Source organism: Dryobates pubescens, chromosome 5 (genome assembly GCF_014839835.1).
Source record: "Dryobates pubescens isolate bDryPub1 chromosome 5, bDryPub1.pri, whole genome shotgun sequence".
NCBI classification, from domain to species: domain Eukaryota; kingdom Metazoa; phylum Chordata; class Aves; order Piciformes; family Picidae; genus Dryobates; species Dryobates pubescens.
Genome location: NC_071616.1, coordinates 7,500,733 through 7,522,294, shown reverse-complemented (window position 1 = coordinate 7,522,294; position 21,562 = coordinate 7,500,733). Strand labels below are relative to the sequence as shown.

General features: G+C 43.6%; 1 protein-coding gene across 1 annotated transcript in view; it reads left to right on the top strand.

Moving 5' to 3' along the window:
• Positions 1 to 21,562, top strand: part of LOC104298856 (cytosolic phospholipase A2 epsilon) — a 29,812-nt gene that overhangs the window by 942 nt on the left and 7,308 nt on the right. Inside the window, exons 2-13 of the mRNA XM_009898965.2 lie at positions 730 to 802; positions 10,055 to 10,191; positions 10,508 to 10,639; positions 11,811 to 11,851; positions 13,509 to 13,551; positions 14,065 to 14,128; positions 15,536 to 15,696; positions 16,759 to 16,851; positions 17,460 to 17,497; positions 18,583 to 18,739; positions 20,239 to 20,375; positions 20,867 to 21,089. Coding sequence (XP_009897267.1) covers positions 730 to 802; positions 10,055 to 10,191; positions 10,508 to 10,639; positions 11,811 to 11,851; positions 13,509 to 13,551; positions 14,065 to 14,128; positions 15,536 to 15,696; positions 16,759 to 16,851; positions 17,460 to 17,497; positions 18,583 to 18,739; positions 20,239 to 20,375; positions 20,867 to 21,089 — 1,299 coding nt within the window. The remainder of the gene's footprint in view (positions 1 to 729; positions 803 to 10,054; positions 10,192 to 10,507; positions 10,640 to 11,810; positions 11,852 to 13,508; positions 13,552 to 14,064; positions 14,129 to 15,535; positions 15,697 to 16,758; positions 16,852 to 17,459; positions 17,498 to 18,582; positions 18,740 to 20,238; positions 20,376 to 20,866; positions 21,090 to 21,562) is intronic.

Sequence of the window (21,562 nt, the reverse complement as noted above, 5' to 3'; positions counted from 1 at the left end):
AAAATCAAACCAGTTTCCTGGCAGTTTTAGTAAATTTGTTTTGATAATCACTTAATGTTAGGAGGTGTGGTTTTTTGTGTGTGGTGATTTCCATTGATACTTCCCTGTGAAATTACTTAAAGGAAGGTTGGATGTGCTGAATTACTCAGAAAGAAGTAATTACAGAGTTGTTGGTTTCATTCTGCCTTTTTGGAGTATGTCTGTGGAAGAGACCTTTTCTAAGAGCCATCACTGCTCTTTGTCAAACGTAACAATGGAGTTTATAGCTATAAAGCAGTTGATGAGCAGTGTTGTTGCACCATGATATCGTTACTAGTTCCTGCCCTGCTAGGCTGTCTGCTGCTTGTTGTGAAATATAGTGGATATAGGTTGACATCCTTTGAATTTGCAAAGGCCAAGATGTGCGTCAGCATAGCAGGGCTCACTACCATGTGTTTCTCTGTGACTGGGTTGTGTGAGACACCCCAAGCTGAGGGTTACCACAAGTTTCCTCTTAATGTAAAATGGAGGACGTCAGAGACTTGGTCTGTGATAAGAATGTGCTCTCTGGCCACACCTCACTGCAAACCTTCTGGGAAGAAGGAGAAGACAGTGCGCAAGGAAGACCCTTGGCACAGAAATGTTTTGGATGGCTGGAATTGAAATGTTTAATTCAATGCTACCTCTGACTGTGCTTCTGTTCTCCCCCTCTGCATGCTCATCTCATGCATTTTGTGTGTTGTTCAACAGACAGAACCATCTCCGTGCAACTTGCTCACCGTAAAAATCATACGGATGAAAAATGCCAGGAAAGCAGACTTGTGTGAGTATCTGCTGTGCCCCTGGAGCATCCACATGCATGTAGAACTACTTGGAATATAACCAGGTGTCACAAACACTACAGAGTATTTATAAAAGGAGAGAGAGAGAAGATGTGTGACTGTGGTATGCTGAAGACAAGGTAATGCAGTTAGAGGGTGGTATTTGTTCTTATAGCTTTGCCACTGTAATGCTGAAGTCGAGGCTCTGGTTATACTTCAGAAGATGGTTGCACAAAATGCATAAAATGTTTCACATCTTAATCTGCAAAGACAGGATTTTATCCACAGGGAAGGCTGCCACAAGAAGTTTAGATGGGGCACTTCTTTCTGTGATTCCTTCTTCAGCAGTGTCCACCATGTGCATCCCTAGGCCTACCACAGAATACTTTACATGAGCTCAGGACTGCATATTTGACATCTCTCATGGGCTGTCAAATTGGATTCAACTATAGCAACAGCCATGTTTCAAAACTCAGTTGAGGGCTCCCAGTGTTTACATTTTCTGCTCTTCATTATTTTTACAAAATGCCCCAGAATCATAGTTACATAAAAGCTTACTAATGGTCTATAAACACCTGAGCTGCAAAGCACTAGCAAAAAAGGTGTGAATGATAATCATCTCCAGTCTGAGGAGATGGCTGATTGTCTTGCATTTATTCATTTATACAAATAAGAAGGTCTGAATCCAGAAAATTTCTGTAGGAAAGCACAATTTGTTCAGTTAAAATGATGCAAGACAAAGTATTTGTTCAAGCCCTTCTGAAATGATTTGTTTTAAGTTCTACTACAATTTCTCTAGAGATCGAATAGATGTGAAGAAGAGTTTCTCACTCTGATTTTTATTGAAGAGAAGTAAGATGCTCTTTTGTTGATGAATTTATGGGGAAGAAAAATCTGTATGAACCTTCCCACTGGACTACTGCTAAAGTGCAGAAAGGAGATTTGAAGTTCAGTTGATGTCTGCAGAGAAATTTGATGCTACAGCTAAAACCTAATTGAGGGTACAAATGTGCAATCTGAGCTGAAAGAAAGTTGTGAGGAAATATACAGCCCTTAAATATCTCCTCACATCATCTTGTTCTATTAAACCACCTTCAACATAAAGAGGTCACCAAACTTCCCCTCCTCCCTTTTCTCCTCTAGATCAATGCTTTTTCTTTTTGTCTTGCAACTACTTTTATCCTGAAGGGAGTTCCCTGTGTTTTGATGCTGTCCTTCCCTATACTAGAAAGTTTCTAGAGCAAGGGAGAGGTATCGAAATGCTCAGACATTTATTTTTCCCAGTCCTAACACATTCTAGCAGCCTGCAAAGCTGCTAAAGGAGCTTGAATGACAGAGGTGCTTTTGGAGTGTGGCACAAGATTTGGACACCAGTAAATCCACATGGGCTTTCCAGGTTGAGGCTGTTTTGCCATTTGCTATGAAACATTTGGTGGATGTTGCCTGTAAAATGGAATGAGACATTCACCACCAAGCTATCATGTCTGAAATGGTAATATAAGTCAAAATATTGAGGGGAAAAGATATGCACAAACAAAACAAAACCAGTACCTGAAAAAGGTGAATGTTTTGCTTTCTGGGTCCTCCTGTCATGTATGAAAAGCAGATCATGCCAGTTATGGCATTGCCTTGTTCATGCTTCATTGCTGAACTGGGCTTTGATAGTCAGCTGCTGAATTCCAGCAATGTTTGATTTTGCTGAGCCTAGGATTGGTCAGTTGCAATTACCAGAAAACTTGTTGGTAATTGCAGGTGACTTTCACTGAGAAGCAGCAAAATGGGAGGCTTAAAATGAAAAATGTACCACTTGTACAGAACTTTGATGGTTTGTGGGTAAAAGTGGGGAGAATATTGTAAAGTTGTTTCAGTCATCTTTACAGTTCCTTAGAAATTAGCTTGACACTGCCTTAGGAAACCCAGAAGCATGTGGACCTCCATCACCAGCAACAAAGAGTTCTTTACAGTACCATTGCCCTGACACTGTATTTTTTTCCCCTTTATATTTCTTTTTCCCAGCTCTGTTTTTATCACTTTCCTTTTCCTATAAGCCATTCTAAATACAATGACTTGGTCAGTGGCACTTCCTGCTCAGTCATCTTACAGATTTGTAACATTTTAAATCATCTGCTTCTATCTTTTGGCAATTGCACCCAAAGTGAATCCCATTTTATTCTTTTCTCCTCTCAAGATCCCATCTTGCACCAGGTTTCTGTGAACTGTTTGAATCACTCTATTTAATATTCTGCTGTTTAGAAGTTCTCCCAGCCTGATGCTGTGGGTTCATGTCATTATTAATCTATGTGCTCTATTTTTCAAGTAATGGAGATGGCAAAATTAAACCATAGCAACAAGTTCAAAACCTCACCAACATCTCCTACAGAATAGATAAGACATTTAATGGATGTTCAGTGCATGAGATAGTTTTTTTAGCTAATTTAAATTGTTCCACTCTGCTTTTTAAACCCTGAAACTTTTTTTTAATGCACCCTGGCACTGCTCTGTCTCTTCCCATCGATCCAGGAGTGTGTAAATTATAACATTGATTTCCATATGTGTGTATTAAGGCATAGTTGTTATCACTGATGCCACCTGTGAATTCAGTGCCTTGTTTGCGTTCTCCACATTCCCCCTTCCCACTGAGCACACCCTTGTTCCCATCAGGCTCATTGGGGCTCTTGATATTCCTGGACCTGTGAACGCTTGCCAGTTCCCAGATTTGGGTGTGTGTCCCATCTACAGTCCAATTCCCTAATGGGATGAGACTTGGATGTGCACCAGCCCAACCCACCCTTAAAATCATGGCTTTCTCTGCAGAGATTTTCAAATGTCAGGATCAGCCTCTCACAATCCTTGGTCAACCACTACAGCTCCAGAACTGGGAGAGCTTGGGAGATGCCAAAAATTTCTGTGGGCTTCAGGTGGGGACTGGACAAGTTCACAGAAAAATAACCCAGAGAAGGCTGGCTTAGGTAGTCTCTGAATCTTAAATTGTGATGGGTGAGAGAGCATTATGTGTTGCTTCTCTTTTATACACTGGAGAGAAATTAAATAATCAAGTGGAATTAACAAATGGAAAATAAAATAGAGTGTTCTGTATACTAAAATACATTGGCCACAACAACCCCATGCAGCACTACAGGCTAGGGTCAGAGTGGCTGGAGAGCAGCCAGGCAGAGAAGGACCTGGGGGTACTGCTTGACAGTAGGCTGAACATGAGCCTGCAGTGTGCCCAGGAAGCCAAGAAGGCAAATGGCATCCTGGTCTGATCAGGAACAGTGTGGCCAGCAGGAGCAGGGAGGTCATTCTGCCTCTGTACACTGCACTGGTTAGGCCACACCTTGAGTACTGTGTCCAGTTCTGAGCCCCTCAGTTTAAGAAAGATGTTAAGTTGCTTGAATGTGTTCAGAGAAGGGCAACAAAGCTGGGGAGTGGTTTGGATCACAAACCTTATGGAGAGAGGCTGAGGGAGCTGGGGTTGCTTAGCCTGGAGAAAAGGAGGTTCAGGGGAGACCTTCTTGCTGTCTACAACTACCAGAAGTGAGGCTGTAGACAGGCAGGGGTTGGTCTCTTCTCCCAGACCACCAGAACCAGAAGAAGAGGACACAGTGTCAAGCTGTGCCAGGGGAGATTCAGACTGGATGTTAGCAGGATATTCTTCATAGAGAGTGATTGGCCTTTGGAATGGACTGCCTGTGGAGGTGGTGGAGTTGCCATCACTGGAGGTGTTTAGGAGGAGACTTGATGGGGTGCTTGGTGCCATGGTTTAGGTGATTAGGTGGTGTTGGGTGATAGGTTGGATGTGATGATCTTGAAGGTCTCTTCCAACCTGGTCTGGTCTATTCCATTCCATTCCATTCCATTCCATTCCATTCCATTCCATTCCATTCCATTCCATTCCATTCCAAAAATAGGCAACTGGATGGGGACACTGAGTTGAGAAGTTTTAAACCACTATTCCCTGTTTCCTGAAAACATCCAAGACCCCTTAGTGGACCCTGGCTGTGGGCCTTGGTCTAAGTGTGTGTGGCTTATTGTGGAGTTAAAAAAATATCCTTCATCATTTTCTTAGTAATACAATTGTATTTTTTTTGGAAAGTTTTATGGAATATTATTTCTTTCTTTAACTTAGGCTTGTTAATTTTGGAAACTTCCAGCTTTGGGACATTTTAAATATAAAGCATATATTCTTTTGGATACAATATTTTATAAAGTTATTAAGTATGCCTTACCTTTTATTATCAAACCCCATACTTTATGGCATTGCAGTGGCTGTTCTGCCCCAGGAAAGGTCAATCCGTGGAAAGGCTCTTGAGAATGTGAAAATAAATACATGCCATGAGATAACTGTTTGAGCAACTATGGTCCTTTGTAAGACTTACTGCAGGAATCTGCAGTCTTACTCCAGTGCTTTCATAGAATGGTCTGGGTTGGAAGGGACCTCTGAGGGTCATCAAGTCCAACACCTTCTGAAGTAAGCAGGGGCATCCTCAACCAGAACTGTTTGCCCAGAGCCCTGTTGAGCCTCACTTTGAATATCTCCAAGGGTGGGGCCCTGACCAGCTCCCTGGGTAACCTGTTCCAGTGTTCCACTGCACTCATAGTAAAGAACCTGTTCCTAACATCCAATCTAAATCTGCTCTTTTCTAATTTGAAGCCATTGCCCCTTGTCCTATCACTACAGGCCTTTGTAAACAGTTTCTCTCCATCTTTCTTGTACGCCCCTTTCAGGTACTGGAAGGTTGTTATTGGGTCTCCCCGGAGCCTTCTCTTTTGTTCTTGCACTGCTATTGTTGTTTCATTGTTATTTATTACTTACTTCACCTTTTAGGCAGTGGCAATTATACACCAACAGCTTATTGTTCTAGATGCTGCTTGAAATGTTGTTAATAAAATAAGGGGATATGGACTGATAAAGCCCCACAAGGGAGAAAATGAGAGGGGGAGGTAAGGTTATTTAGCAACATCTCAGCAAAGGGGTGTTTTAAGCAGGGGTTTAAGTGAGGCTAGTGATACTGTTGTAGGAATACTTGTAGAATGCTCCCTCCAGTGTGAGGAGCTGAGTGAGAGAAATGTGAAAGCTTTTCATTGGAGTTTAGCTATCAGGAGATTAATGCTGAACGCTCCTTGGAGGCAGGACCTGGTCTCCCAGGAGTGAAAGGATTCTGATAGTATGACTGTGAAGGGACCTGAAAAGGAAGCTGTTAACTTTCACAGAAGTAACACACATCCCTGTTTAAAACAGAAGGTAAGAAGTTCCAATGATCTAAACTGTCAGTTTAGAAAACAGGAGTGCCTACTTGTCTACTGACCCTCAGCCAGATCTCTGCTCAGCTTCACAGTGTGGGAGAAAGAAGAAAAATGCTTTTCTCAGCTGGTGGTGATAGTTTGTATTTTAAGATATGGGTGGGTGCCATGATCAAGATATGTGGGGAGCCATGATCAAGGAGATGATCTCTGCAAACAGAATTTGAAACCACATTCTTGGTTCAGATCCTTTTTTTGTCTTAGCCCTGTTTGAATTTGAGCTATGAGGCAAGATGGGAATTTAGCTCAAGCCAGAACAGCTGGTGCCATGCCGTTTGGGATGCAGCATGGTGCTGGGACAATGCTGTTTTTCAGCATGGGTCATGCTCCTGTAATGTTTTCTAATGGTAAAGCACAATTAAGATCCAGTCCTGCTATTAGCCTGGAAGCTAATTAGCAACTAGTGTAATAACTGGAGGAAGAGGCAGTGCTTTCATAAACACCTGTTGCCACACCTGCTTTTGGTAGGATATTGCCCCATAGTGATACCACAGCTGCCACCTCCAGCATGTTTGATGGCTGCTCACGTGTTGTGGTGCAGGGGAGGGACGCACCAGGTCGCTGCTGTGAGGCTCTGCTGTGTGTACCATGTGCGAGTGTAATTGCCATGGTTAGGTGGTGTTAGGGTAGTGATGACTGGCTTGCATGTGGCTGCCAGTGGCAGCCCTGTGAAGGAGTGCTAGGTACAAGGCAATGAGATATTGCGGTGTGACTGACCATCTTGGGCACAGGCTATGCTGTGCAGTTCCTGTGCTCATAAATGCTTGTGCCTCTAGAAGGTCAGGCAGAATACAGGTCTGAGGTCTCTGAGATGTGTAAAGGAGGTTCCTGGGTGTTGTAAATGCCTCTCTTATAATACCTGGAAAACATGAATGAGAGAACACCCCTGAAGTACAAAAGGCATCATCAAACACATTTTGCAGCTGTGTCAGAAGCTGCTCAGAGATGTGAAATGAGAAAGCAGAGCTCTGCTGTCTGGTGAGCAGTTATTTGTTAAAGGTGTATCATACAGCATAGTAGCAGACAGTGATCACTTGCAGAAAAGAGCAAAAAAAAAGGTGGACTTTTCAACTAATACATTGCTCTTCACAAACAGACTTAGTCAAAACATGTATTGCTGTTTGGGAAATGCCAATGAAATAAACTTTGGATTGTTCACAAATTTATGGACTTGTGTCTTTCTGATCTCCTCATAGGGGCAAATCTGTGCTGGTAGCAATCTGGACTTGGAGCACAAGCCCTGTGAGGAGAGGCTGAGGGAGCTGGGGTTGTTTAGCCTGGAGAAGAGGAGGCTCAGGCATGATCTTATTGCTCTCTACAACTACCTGAAGGGAGGTTTTAGCCAGGTGGGGGTTGGTCTCTTCTCCCAGGCAACCAGCACCAGAACAAGAGGACACAGTCTCAAGCTGTGCCAGGGGAGGTTTAGGCTGGATGTTAGGAAGAAATTCTTCCCAGAAAGAGTGATTGGCCATTGGAATGTGCTGCCCAGGGAGGTGGTGGAGTCACCATCACTGGAGGTGTTTAGGAAGAAACTGGATGGAGTGCTTGGTTCCATGGTTTAGTTGATTAGATGGTGTTGGGTGATAGGTTGGACTTGATGATCTCAAAGATCTTTTCCAACTTGGTCTATTCTATTCTATTCTATTCTATTCTATTCTATTCTATTCTATTCTATTCTATTCTATTCTATTCTATTCTATTCTATTCCCGTCCCGTCCCGTCCCGTCCCGTCCCATTTCATTTCATTTCATTTCATTTCATTTCATTTCATTTCATTTCATTTCATTCCATTCTTTACTGTTCCATTCCGTTCTGTTCTGTTCCATTCCAGAAAGGTGAGAAAAAGATTTTCACATGGAATTTTCCTGTATACACACAGAAGTTTTGGAGTAACTAGGACTGATAGGAGTTCAGGTGGTTTCTGTGTGTTTTGATTATTTTTTTTCTTAAGGAATTAATTTATCTTGGTATATACCACAACCACCCTCATCAGTCAGTGTCTTTTTTTTTTGTTTGTTCATTTGCTTAGGTTTTCTTGTTCAGTTACTCAAGCAAAGGTGACTTAAATCTCAAGAGAATCAGCAGAATTAAATAAAAGCTGGTTGGACTGGATGATCTTTGAGGTCTCTTCCAACCTTGGTGATTCTGTGTGTGTGTGTGATTTTTCAGCTACACATAGAGTGTGATAAAAGGGCCGAGTCAATTAATTGTGTATGTCCCAGGTCTGCAGATAGCACTAAATGGGACAAGACTAAGTTTAGTCAGATGAAGATATCTGCTGTGCAATGACAGGAATGCTTGAGTAGGTGGTGTTACAAATAGAAGAAATAGAATGTTAATGATAGGATTGGTAGCTACACTCAGTCCTCCCCCATGTTATCTTTGGCACTTGTGTGGGTTGCCGTCCATAACTAACAGATCTTGTTCTGTAGGATGATCAGCTATGACTTTTGAGTGTGGGTCCACAGGATTGTCAATCTCATGATTCACATTTACCTTTTATTTCTTAATAACTATGACAAGACGTATTTGCAGGCAGATTATTCTGACCTCAGAACAAAAGTGCTTGCTGCTGATGCAAGCATTGCAGATGGCTGCTGACCACTGTTCATACTGAAGCTTTGCTCCTGAATGTCCTTGTAAAGCTGCCCTCCCTACATCTGGAGATATTAATATGCATAGGTGACCTTGATGACCTAAATAGACCTCTAATTGAAACATCAAAGCCAAGTCAAGGGAATCTTGTGCAAAGAAGCAACGTCACCTTGCTCTGTGCTGGGAAGCACAGGCAAGCTTTCACCTGCTCATCAAGTGTTGCAAATACCCTTGGTCCCTCTCGGTCTGAGGCACACAGATGCAGGTGAAAATAGGGACATTAAGCAATGTTTTTATACAACTTTATTGGTAAACACTCTCCCTCAGGACATCTGCTTTCTCAAACCTAATGTTACACCACCAGAATGTTCAACATTTCAACACTTTTCTCACATGTGTTCATTTTAATTCACTCCACAGAGGATTAAATGCAATTCGTCTTCTCCGCAGGTTATTACTTTTCTTGACACATGCTTTTTTTCTTTAAAAGCTCTGTTCTTGAGCGATGTGGTATATGTGTGTGTTCCCTTCTTCAACTTTCCAAAAGGGAGGAAGGCAGACTGAGATCAAGTGTCTTGGTGGAAAACCTGCCTTCTGTGACAGTGGTGAAGCCTTCAGTGCAATGAGATCCCATCATCACTGCGTTAGCAGCCAGATGTGTTGGAGAAAATAAAGGATGTTCCAAAGAGTAGCCAGAGCTACCCCAGAAGTATTAAGACATGTCCATGACTACCTGTTGAAGCCCAATATGTATGAACTGGTCTCTGTGTGTCCAGCAGCCACCATCACAGCCATTAATGTTATCTACTTTGTCTTCCTGACAGGCAGCTGAGCCTTCAGTGATGCCAAGCCCTGTGAGGCACTCATGTGTGTGAATGCCCCTGCCCATATGGGCAGCTCATCAGTGTTAAAACCTTTGAAGTCCTATACAGATAGGTAGTCTGGCTATGCATGCCTTGTCATAGGAATGCAATGTAGCTGCATGTTTTGAATGTTTATTGTTTTTCTAGCAATTAAATGAAGTAGTTCTCAAGAAGAGTCATCTGACAGGGTTTCAGAAAGGGTAAAGCAAGCTGGTTGTCCAGCACTAGCTTTATGGATCTGCATTCTGTGTGTTTTCTTGTGTACAGAGCTTAAAAATTCATATTGTGCATGGTTTAGTTGACTAGGTGGTGTTGGATGATAGGTTGGATGCAATGATTGTGAAGATCTCTTCCAACCTGGTCTGGTCTGGTCTGGTCTGGTCTATTCTATTCTATTCTATTCTATTCTATTCTATTCTATTCTAACACCTTACAGGGTATTAAATGTGTTTCACTGATGTCTTGGTTTCACAACTTCCCTGTCTTCAACAGTGACCCAGTCAGACTGCTATGTCAGCCTCAGCCTGCCAACAGCTTCAGTGCAGCAGTTCCGCACTAAGACAGTCCAGAACAGCAAGAACCCGACATGGAACGAAACCTTCCACTTCACCATTCAGAGCCAGGTTAAGGTAGGAACAGCAGGTACTCCTAACAGATAGCAAACCTACTGTATAGCCCTTCTACACCACAGATCTGTCTGAGCTCACCTACTAAATATTCACACCCTATCACTCTAGGTTTTCAGCTTTCAGTGGCTGGACAAGATCCAAATAGTCTATTGTCTGCAGAGTGCAACAAAACGTTTTCTACTTTACTTTTGTCTTTGCTTTTATTCTTAAGCTTCTTGAGCAAATTCCTTTAGCTAAACCAAAATATCTGTGGCATCTGATGAATGTTACACAATCTATTTTTTTTTTTGTGTGTGTGTGTGTGTTTTGATTTCAGAATATTCTGGAGCTGAAAGTTTGTGATGAGGATAGAGTAACTGAAGATGACCATCTCCTCACTGTATTCTTTGATGTTTCCAAAATCCAGCTTGGAGAAAACGTTCAGCTGAGCTTCCAGTTGAATCCACAGGTATGAATAAAATTCAAGGAGGAAAATAAGGAGATGTGGTCAGGGGAGAATGTGGTTATCTCGTCTTTCCTCTCACAAGTCCCATCATATATAGGCCTTCCTCACCGACCATTTAGCTGTTTGACTATTTTCCTCCATTTCAGAGGTTGATACCCAGTGTTGCTTCTGTAATTACTGCAGATTTGGAGTGATGCTTCTACAGACACACCCAGTATTATTGGGCTGATTGGTGGAATGTCAAATTATTGAGAGTTTATCCCAACAGTTTTGGGTGTCCCTTTGGACTTGGAGCTGGTGGTTCCAAGCTGTGCATTATGTTCTGCTAATGTAAAAGTAGTGATCTACAGTCATAAACTGCAGACCCAATTCTCCTAAGCGAGTTTTCCAGCAGGTCTTGGTTTCATAAGGCTGAGACAACTTTATAGTGAAGCTTTAAGGGCAGTGTTTTAGCCCAAGAAATACTTTACTGATTTGATGTGTTTTGGATGTACTGGGTTTCCATACTGCCTTTTCCTTACTGCTCACACAAGAGCAATGATGTAATAGGAGCTGCACCAAAAACCTGTGGAGAAAGCTAAGATCAAGGGGAGAGAATTACAAAACATAAAGATGAAAGCTGAGCATGTAATAACTCTGTGTGTGCAGACTCCACCAAACCCAAGTACACCTTCCAGAACACCCTGGACTTTATATGCCTATGCAGTCCATCATGTTAACATGGCACTGGGTTCATCTGCACAGGCTGTGGGTGAGGGCTGAGATAGGGGCAGGATGATTTGCCTGCACCACAGAAATCCAGCCTCAGTCATGCTGAGGATCAGTGGGCAGCTTTGAAATCTTGTGGGAGAGGAGGGAAAAGGGGAATTTCAGGTGGCCTTTGAAACAGCAAGAGGTGAATCTATGGCTGGAGAAAGCGGGAGCAACCACCAAGAGGCCCTGTGGCACGAATGGCATTTGGCCTGGTCTAAAGTAGGAATCTGCTAAAATGATGGATATGATGTTACACGAGTATGACACTAGAAGTATAGTGGATAGGGCATGAGGAAAATCAAATCTCTTGCATATGCAGGTGGACACTGGGTTACAGAGTCCCCTGACAAACAGAGTCGTGTAGGTATTTCTCTCCACAGCAAAATCAGCCTGTAGTGACTGTATTCATTTTCTTTTGCAGGGAAAAGAGGAGCTAGAAGTTGAATTCACAATGGAAAGCAGGTGTGTAAGGTCAAACAGGCAATCAGTAGAGATGTAAGCCAGAGACAGAGTGTTACTGACAGAACATGAATGTATGCTTGCAGCCTCCTAACAGTGTCAGCATCTGAATAACACAGTGGGGAGCTTTGGGTGTTTGGGAAATGCTTGTGTAGGGCATTTAATAGAGGAAGGGTGCATCACAGTACAGGATGTGCATCCATATACACCAGGCATCCAGACACACAGAGAAGCTGGCACAGATGCTGATGGGAGCATAGAGATGTTCCTGATGGCTGCTGCATACTAGGCTGCAAGGGGCTTTATTCACAGGAGGAGGTTTTAAGGTTCAACTCACTCTTGCTCCTTATTGTGGCATCCCAAATGCTTTGCTTTGTCATAAGAATGTGAGAAAATGATACCCAGAATTTGGTTTAGTTATGGGAATACATTGAAAAGGATTTTTTACTGTGTTTCTATGCTGACTGAATGGTTAATGGAAAGAATGGGCATGCAAATCAGTCCTAGCACTGCTGTTGAATTTTAAGGTGAATAGTAATGTTTTCTGGATTTTCTGTCGGTTTGTTGATTTGTTATGGTATGTTGGATGAATTCAGCATTTTTTCAGCACTGATTGCCCACTTCTGAACTGAGCAATATTGGGCAAATAGTGTAATTTAGTGTAAAATAGAATAGAATAGAACAGAATTAACCAGGTTGGAAAAGACCTCCAAGATCATTGAGTCCAACACTATCTAATCCACTAAACCATGGCACCAGGCACCCCATCCAGTTTCTTCCTAAACACCTCCAGTGATGGTGACTCCACCACCTCCCTGGGCAGCCCATTCCAATGGCAAATCACTCTTTCTGTGAAGAACTTCTTCCTAACATCCAGCCTAAACCTCCCCTGGTGCAGCTTGAGACTGTGTCCTCTTCTTCTGGTGCTGGTAGCCTGGGAGAAGAGACCAACCCCCACCTGGCTACAACCTCCCTTCAGGTAGTTGTAGACAGTAAGAAGGTCTCCTCTGAGCCTCCTCTTCTCCAGGCTAAACAACCTCAGCTCTCTCAGCTGCTCCTCATAGGGCTTGTGCTCCAAACCCCTCCCCAGCTATGCTGCCCTTCTCTGGACACATTCAAGCAACTCAACATCCTTCCTAAACTGAGGAGCCCAGAACTGGACACAGTACTCAAGTTGCAGCCTAACCAGTGCTGAGTACAGGGCAGAATGACTTCCCTGCTCCTGCTGGCCACACTATTCCTGATACAGGCCAGAATACCGTTGGCCTTCCTGGCCACCTGGGCACACTGCTGACTCATGTTCAGCCTCCTATCAACCAGTACCCCCAGGTCCCTCTCTGACAGGCTGCTAAAAATAGTGTAAAGTGCATCCCTGTTTAAAATTACTTCCGTGGTCAAAAACCAATCCTGTCTGTTCTAGTAAGGAACTCTTCCATCCAGCAACGAATAGTGTGAAGTCCAAACTCAAGCCAGTCAAAGGCAAATTGGGCTGAATGTCCAGACAGCATTTCTGATGATGTTTGCCCATGATGCCTGTCCAAAGATGGACTTTTAAAGATAAAAATAATGAAATAATGATTAAAGAAAAGTTGTTGTTTGAAAACCAGCCAAACAGAGGAGTGCTGCTTTTGAATCTGTTGTTTTCTGTTTTGTCTTTTAGCCCGGATCCTCCTGAAAACATTGTTACTAATGGAGTTTTAGTGGTAATTTTTATTTCATAATCCTTTCCCTGTTATACAGTGATGGTTCTTGCAAAGCCAGTGTTAAAGGTACCAGGAAGTTGCTCCATGTGATGGCATGAGGGCATGGGCTGAGAGGCAGGCTAAAGCTGGTCTTGCTGTTGGCTATCCCACCAGTGACTCATGCTGGGAGAGGCTGTAGCTGTGAAAGCTTTGAGCTGCCACCAGCACTCGCTTCTGCACAACCCAAGCTGGACCCAGGCAGACTTCCCCTGTGGCTGATCATCCATCAGGCACTTGTGGGGCTGTTTCTCCAGAAGGGAGCGAGTAAATCTCTTTTCTTTCCTCATCTCAACTCAATCTGTTATTTCCCATATGGAAGCCACCTCCCCAGACCTGGCAGGGACATTACAGGTTGGCACCTTTTCTCCCTTGAGGGGCAAGGTCCAAGACCCCAAACATGCCTAAGGGACCAGCTGGGGCAGAGCTCTGCTGATAGCAAGCACCTTTTTCTCTTTTTCTGGTTGTGTCTTGCAGTCCCGTGAAGTTTCCTGCTTGGATGTGCAGGTGAATGGTGGGAGACTGAAGAAGGACAGTACAGGTGAGCCTTTCACTGACGTTCACACTTGAACATTCTGGTTTGAAGTTATTTAAGCTGTAAAGCAAAATCTCAGTGGTGCCAATGGCCTGTGGAGGGGGTTGCAGTTGGTCAAAGATGTGCTGATTACAGTATCACAGTATCACAGTACAGCTAAGGCTGGAAGAGACCCCAAGGATCATCAAGTCCAACCTGTCTCCACAGACCTCATGACTAGACCATGGCACCAAGTGCCATGGATTACTACAGAATGTGGTGTGAGGGGTATGTGGTCTGGCTTCACCACAAAATACTTCCCTCTATGATAGCATCTTGTCAGACATTGATCATTTTCCAAAGTATTTGACCAGGATATTTGATTTTTTTTTTTGAAGTCCTAAACTGGAGCTAACTCCTGCTGCTCCTAGATGCAGAGATAAAGACAATGGGCAGAATGAGGACTGGGTCTCTTCTATCGTTGAAGTTCTTAAAGTTTCTTTAGGTATAATGTATAAAACATGTTACTGGGTGGAGCACAAGCCACACAATATGATTCCAAAGATATTTGTTGCACATTGTAAACAGTGCTTCTCTCCCATGTCAAATTCATGCTTGTGGACCTGTGTATCTCCTATGCAACTTTTGAAACTGCTCACTCTGGCACCTCTGATGTCCCCAGTCCAGCAAACTGCTTAAGCATGTGGTTGATCCAGCTGAGCTCAGTTGTCACAACAAAGAAGTTTGCCAGAGGTAGCTGAAAATGTGTGAGCAGGATAATTCTCCTGAAGGCTGATTATATACCTTTGGGTGTGTGGATTTACAGAGTATATTTCAGGCTGAACCAAGGTTGGCTTCACTCTGTATAGAGACCTACTTGAAGAGATATATCTGGGGCTTATTACATGAAGGCTCAAACCCAGACATTAGTTTTGTAAGGAATATTACAGGTTGAAATAAAGGAGAACATGATAGAAGCACGGAGATTTTACTGGTTCTGAAATGCCTTCTGCTAAAAAGCTTAACAAGTTTCTCCCAGAAGTCTGAAAATCTCAAGTTACCTTATATACCAGAATAAGATTTTGTACCACAAACTAACTTACTACTGTGGTACTTGGAAAACTTCAGACTTTCAAGAGAGAGTGCATTTTTTAACCCCCAAACTATTACCAGCTGTGAATCATGCAATGAACAGAGCAGTAGTCTCAGCAATCACAGCTCTGTAGTACCATAGGAACAGTTGCTGTATGACATATTCTGCACGGGAGCTCTCAAGTTGAAAGTCAAAGGCTCAGACAAGTGAGTCTATTTATTGACCCTGCATTTTGGGTATGAAAAAGTAATTGCTCAAGAAAACTGTGTGTTTTATTGCTGTACAAACAAATTATCCACTTTTTTGGGGAAGAACTTATGTTTGAAACTCCTTTGCTCCAGAGAGAAAGTTTGCACTAACTGTGGATGGGTCATATGAAGGAACCAAGACCCACACACTGAGCTCCTGCCTTTGCCCGACCTCCCCAGCCAGGTTCCACTACATCAAGTACAACCAGTCGGCGCTCACTGTGTCTCTGCCACGGCGCAGGCGGCTCAGCAGGGTATGTCATCACTGCTAAAGTAGAGCTGGCTCTCTGTATTGCATTTCTTGGGGACCTCTGAGTCCTGAGCATGTGTGCAGGTCACAGAATCACAGAAGCAACCTGTTTGGAAGAGAACTCCAAGATCATCAAGTCCAACTGATCACCCAATCCTAACTAATCAACTAGACCATGTTACTAAGTGCCTTATCCAGTTCTTTCTTAAACATCCCCAGGGATGTTGACACCACCAGCTCCCCAGGCAGCCCATTCCAATGTCTTTCTGTGAAGAACTTATTTCTAAGATTAGCCTACACTTTCCCCTGTGAAGCTTGAGACTGTGTCCTCTTGTTCTGTCACTGATTGCCTGGGAGAAGCGACCAACCCCCACCTGGCTACAACCTCCCTTCAGGGAGTTGTAGACAGCAAGGTGGTCTCCCCTGAACTTCCTTTTCTCCAGGCTAAGCAATCCCAGCTCCCTCAGCCTCTCCTCATAGGGCTCATGCTCCAAACCCCTCACCAGCATTGTTCACCTTCTCTGGACACATTCCAGCAAGTCAACATCTTTCCTAAACTGAGGGGCCCGGAACTGGACACAGGACTCAAGGTGTGGCCTAACCAGTGTTGAGTACAGGGGCACAATGACTTCCCTGCTCTTGCTGGCCACACTATTCCTGATGCAGGCCAGGATGCCATTGCCCTTCTTGGCTTCCTGGGCACACTGCTGGCTCATGTTCACCCATCTGTCAACCAGTACCCCCAGGTCCCTTTCCGCCTGGCTGTTCTCCAGCCACTGTGTCCCCAGCCTGTAGTGCTGCATGGGGTTGTTGTGGCCAACGTGTAGAACCCAGGACTTAGACATGTTAAATGCCATGCTGTTGGAGTCTGCCCATCTATCCAACCTGTCAAGGTCCATCTGCAGAGCCCTCCTACCCTCTAACAGATCTAACAGGACTGTGTACACAGGGAACTGGGTAGTGGACACCTGTAAGTGAGGCAGAGGAGACTGCTTTTACCTCATTCCTTACCCCCTTTTTTCTACAATAGCTAACATTTGTGGGTTTTTTTAACTCTCTTTTCCAGTCAATATCAAGTCAAAATGAAAGGGATATGAATGAGTCTGTGACTCTAGCTCTGAACTCCCTTCCTATACAGGAGAAGATAACGATAGCAGAGGTGAGAACAAATCCTTCTTAACAAAAACCAGCCAAACACACATGCAGTTTGGTGGGTGATGAGTGTTACAGTTCCATGACTCAGTTTCCATCAGACGTGTGCTGCACCATAAGGTGTGAATGACAATCACTCTGCACCTATGCAACATATATTTTGTTCCTCTTGTCCTGCACATAGTTCCAGGTATGCCATTCAACCCTGTTCTGAGTTTAAACTAATTTCCTCAGGACATATCTAACGTGTTCATCAACATGGTATGTGAGCTAACAGTAGTGGATATGACAATCAGGACACTCACAAAGGGCAAACCTGAAGCAAAAGATAAACCAGACAGCATCCCTATGCCTGTTGTGCAGATGCCCAGCTTTCAGTGATATTCCTAGAAAACAAAGGTCAAACTAAGTGTTCAGCTATAAAAAGATGAAGGGCCCTAAGCTGCCCACCTGGTTTGTGTGAATGGCCTACCTCTAGTGCACACAGACTGGAGTTCATTCTCTCTCTCACAACCCAGACTGCCTGCCAAGATAATGAAACAGCCTGTAGAGGGAGTGGGAGGCACAGGATGAATGACCTGAGCATGCTTACACTGTTTGTATTGTGGTTTTCAGGACAGGACAATTGACTTGTATGCAACAACAAATGAATGGTAAGTGAGTCTCCAGTAAGACCTGATCCTGTAAGTGGGAGATATTTGCACCTAGACATACCTCATTTGAAATCAGGAGGCATCTATGCAGCCTCAGTTGTAAGGAGAGGTGTGCTCATCTTCAGGCTGCAGGGTTTCGTTTACCAGGTTCTCCTTTTTCAGTGATGTAGAATTAAATCATGGGCACTTTTTCCTCCAAGTTTCCAAGCTATTAGTGCATCTCAGTAAGCAGATTTTGATTGGCGAGCACTGTTATGCCCACAGATGGAGAGAGCACCTCCACAGAGAAATCATGTTTCTGTATTGTACAAATGAATCATAGAATCATAGACTCATAGAATCAGCCAGGTTGGAAAAGACCTCAGAGATCATCAAGTCCAACCTATTACCTAATACCTAAGACCTCATGACAGCTAAACCATGGCTTCAAGTGCCACATCCAATCCTTTTTTGAACACCTCCAGGGATGGTGAAATAGCACCAAAGCCCTGTAGCTGTTTTCCTAATCAACTGCGGTGCCTGTTGGCAGCAGTTATCTCGCTACAAGTACATACGGCTGGCACTACTGCAGCTTGGAAAGTTAATTATATGGGCAAATAAATCCAGCAGTATGTTGTAGAAACTTTGTTACCATGCCAGGACAGTATGTCAGGTTCTGCTCTGCCTTCCCATTTGCATTCTTGTTAGCAGCTACAGAGGACACAGTCTCAAGCTGTGCCAGGGGAAGTTGAGGCTCAAGGTGAGGAGAAAGTTCTTCACTGAGAGAGTTGTTAGCCATTGGAGTGTGCTGCCCAGGGAGGTGGTGGAGTCACTGTCCCTGGAGGTGTTCAAGAGGGGATTGGAAATGGCACTTGGTGCCATGGTTTAGTAGTCATGAGGTGTTGGGTGACAGGTTGGACTTGATGGTCTATGAGGTCTCTTTCAACCTTATTGATTCTATGATTTTGCAGAGGTCTGTCTGTGGTGATGCTCTTTCTCATTTGTTATGTTGTATTGTCCACAAACAGGTCTGTAAACACACACAAACATAACCAGAGTTGACCATGGCAAGTAATAATGTAATAACATTTGTGCCCTGGTTGCAGGACTCAGGGTCTGTGTTTCAGGCCAAGAAACCTAGATGCCCGTCTGGGGTTTGACCTGTGTGCTGACGAACAGAATTTCCTGCAAAACCGGAGAAAGGTGGTTGCTGCTGCGCTCAAGGAAGTTCTTCATCTGGAGGAAGATCTGCAAGAGCATGAGGTAATCAGGACAGGTATTGCTAGGTGATTGTCTCCATCCAGAGAGGGAAAGAGACTCAGTTCTTTTGAATATTCCCATGTTATGAAATTAGAGGCACAAACGAGGCCAAAATATCAACAGCGAGGCTATTTATTAACAGAATAAAGTGAATGGATCAGAAGAAGAGAGAGAGAGAGAAAAAATAGAGAGAGAGAGAGAGAGAAGAGGAAAGGACAGTTTGGGTCTGTGGAGGAAGGCTGCTGCTGCTTTGGTGAGGAGGAGATGTCATTCTTGTTGGCTGCACTGTCCTCCAACAGAGGAAGGGATGGAGAGATCCCAAAGTCCAAGTCCAAGCTCTTCTCTGAGCAGCCTCTTCAGCTCCATGAGTTGCAGCAGGTGGAACTTAGGACATGGAGAGAGGGTTCCTCCTGGTCTGTTTCTTCCAGGCTACATGGTGATGTCTTTGTCCTTTTCTTTCCTGGTATTCATTTGTTTTTCTTCAGAGCAGCATTGCCCCGGTCTTTTCTTTCCCCCGTGTTTTGCTTCTCCCGAGCCAGTAGTTGCTCAGATCTTTTATACAGGTTTTTAGGTATGTGTCCAGGTGGTAAATTCATTGTCCTTTGGGTATTGATAGCAGTGGCTTCTGCCCATTATTTCCAGGGCAGCTGCAGTCTGGTGAGCAATCTTTAGCTATGCGCCTTCCAGAGAGTTGTTATCCAGTGGCATCTGCCCAATACACATCAGCTATTGTTTGGGCAAGCAGCAAAAGTGATTTTATCCTTGTTGAGTCACATCAAGAGAGACAAGACTTAGTCTCTCACAGTGATTTTTCTCATTTGTTTCCCTCGTGACTGGAGATGAGAAGTGATTTCTCACTACTATCCAGATAGGGAGAGAGGACCTCTGTCCAGGGTGATCTCAGCTGGAGAGCTCAACAGTCTGTCCAGATGGTTACAAAGGCCTGTAGTGAGGCATAATGGCTTCAAACTAGAGAAGACTAGATTTAGATTGGATGTTAGGAACAAGTTCTTCACCATGAGGGTAGTGGAACACTGGAACAGGTTGCCCAGGGAGGTAGTTGAGGCTCTATCCTTGGAGATACTCAAGGTGATACTCGACAGGGCTCTGGGCAACCTGATCTAGTAGAGGATGCCCCTGCTGACTGTAGAGGGAGTTGGACTAGATGACCTTTGGAGGACCCTTCCAACCCAGACCATTCTATGAATTTATGAGCAAAGTCTCCATTTCCATTTGGCTTTCAAGTGAATCATTTGAAGGAGCTTCAAAACAATGGGTTTGGTCCATGATTCTTAAAAATCCTTTCTGAATTGCAAAGATCTTGTAGCATACCCTGCAGGGATGCACAGGAACATACATCAATCACAACTCAAAGAGCAATGTTGCATTATCTCCAAGTGTTATATTTTACTAGTGTCTGGATATTATTTTTGCATGTCTGTCACCTTTTGACATGGCTGTGCCTTGATGTCACTTTTCACTTATGCTTTTGTGTCGAACAGGTGCCCATAGTGGCTGTGACCACAGCAGGATGTGGGATAAGAGCACTCACTGCCATGTATGGCAGCATTTTGGGACTTCAAAAGCTGCGTGTTCTGGACTGTGTTTCATACATCAGTGGCTCATCTGGCACAACATGGTGAGGAGTCGCTTTGATAGTGTTCTTTGGATCTTGTGTTAAGCAAAGCCCATGCTTTGCAAGGTTTTGTACCTCTACAAGGGCAAAAGGGGTCTATTTCACTTACATTTGAAGTGTATGAATGCCAGGGTCTTCTGTGAAAGGCCTCTTGTGCATCATATTTCGCTATCACCAAAGAAGCTTAGGCCTAACCAAAAGAAGAGACTTACTGGAAATGCAGAAATCATAAATCTTACAGAAATGAACATTTTTCTGGTTGTTTACCATTGGACAGAAACAGCACAGACAGATGAGGTAGCTGCTTGAGTGGGATCCCAGACTAAGGGATTTTTGACTGATTGTCTTTAGACTTGCATTTCTGATCAAAGTAAGCTCAAGGAGAAGAACAACCAAAAGATAAAACAGTAAGTGCCCATAGCTCTGTGAGGTGTATCCTCTGAGTTTCAGAAGCATTGCTTCTTTCTGCTTTCCATCATGTTTCTTGCTTGCAGGACAATGACAAAACTGTATGAAGATGCTGACTGGTCACGTAAAGATCTTGGTGAAATAATTATTGAAGCTCGGAAGCAAGCGACCAAGTGCAAGATGGGGGCTTTCTGCTTGAGAAGTCTGAGGAACTATTACAGAGAGCTGAGTCAAAGGACCCAAGCAGGACATAAAACATCTTTTATTGATCTGTGGGGACTCATGATTGAATCCATGTTAAATGATGGGGTAAAGTCTACACATCTTTCTTTTCATAAAGTTGATGACTTGATCTTTATGACCATTACAAGAAATTAAAAGACATGGGAAGAGACACCTGGACGATAAAACTGTTTGCTATGTAGGCAGAACACCACTTATTGAGTATCTTGGAGGTGTAGCAGATGTCTATATTGAAGCCTAAATTGTGACTGAATATAGAAATGCTCAGATTAGTTCTGATACTAGCATGATAATTAATGTTGTAGCTGTCCCATAATTTATTGAGGTTCTTAAGTGTTTTTTTATGGTCCCATGCTTTTATGTCTCCACTGCTGCAGTACTTACACAAGCTGCAGTCACAGCTTGAAAGTACTGCAGGTGTACAGCATATGAGGTTACTGCACATTGAGATTTAGTGCTGAGAAAGCGTATAGATCCAGATGTCCTGGGACAGCTGCAGGAACTGTGATTTTTGCAGGTGCCTTTCAGCCCCTTTGATT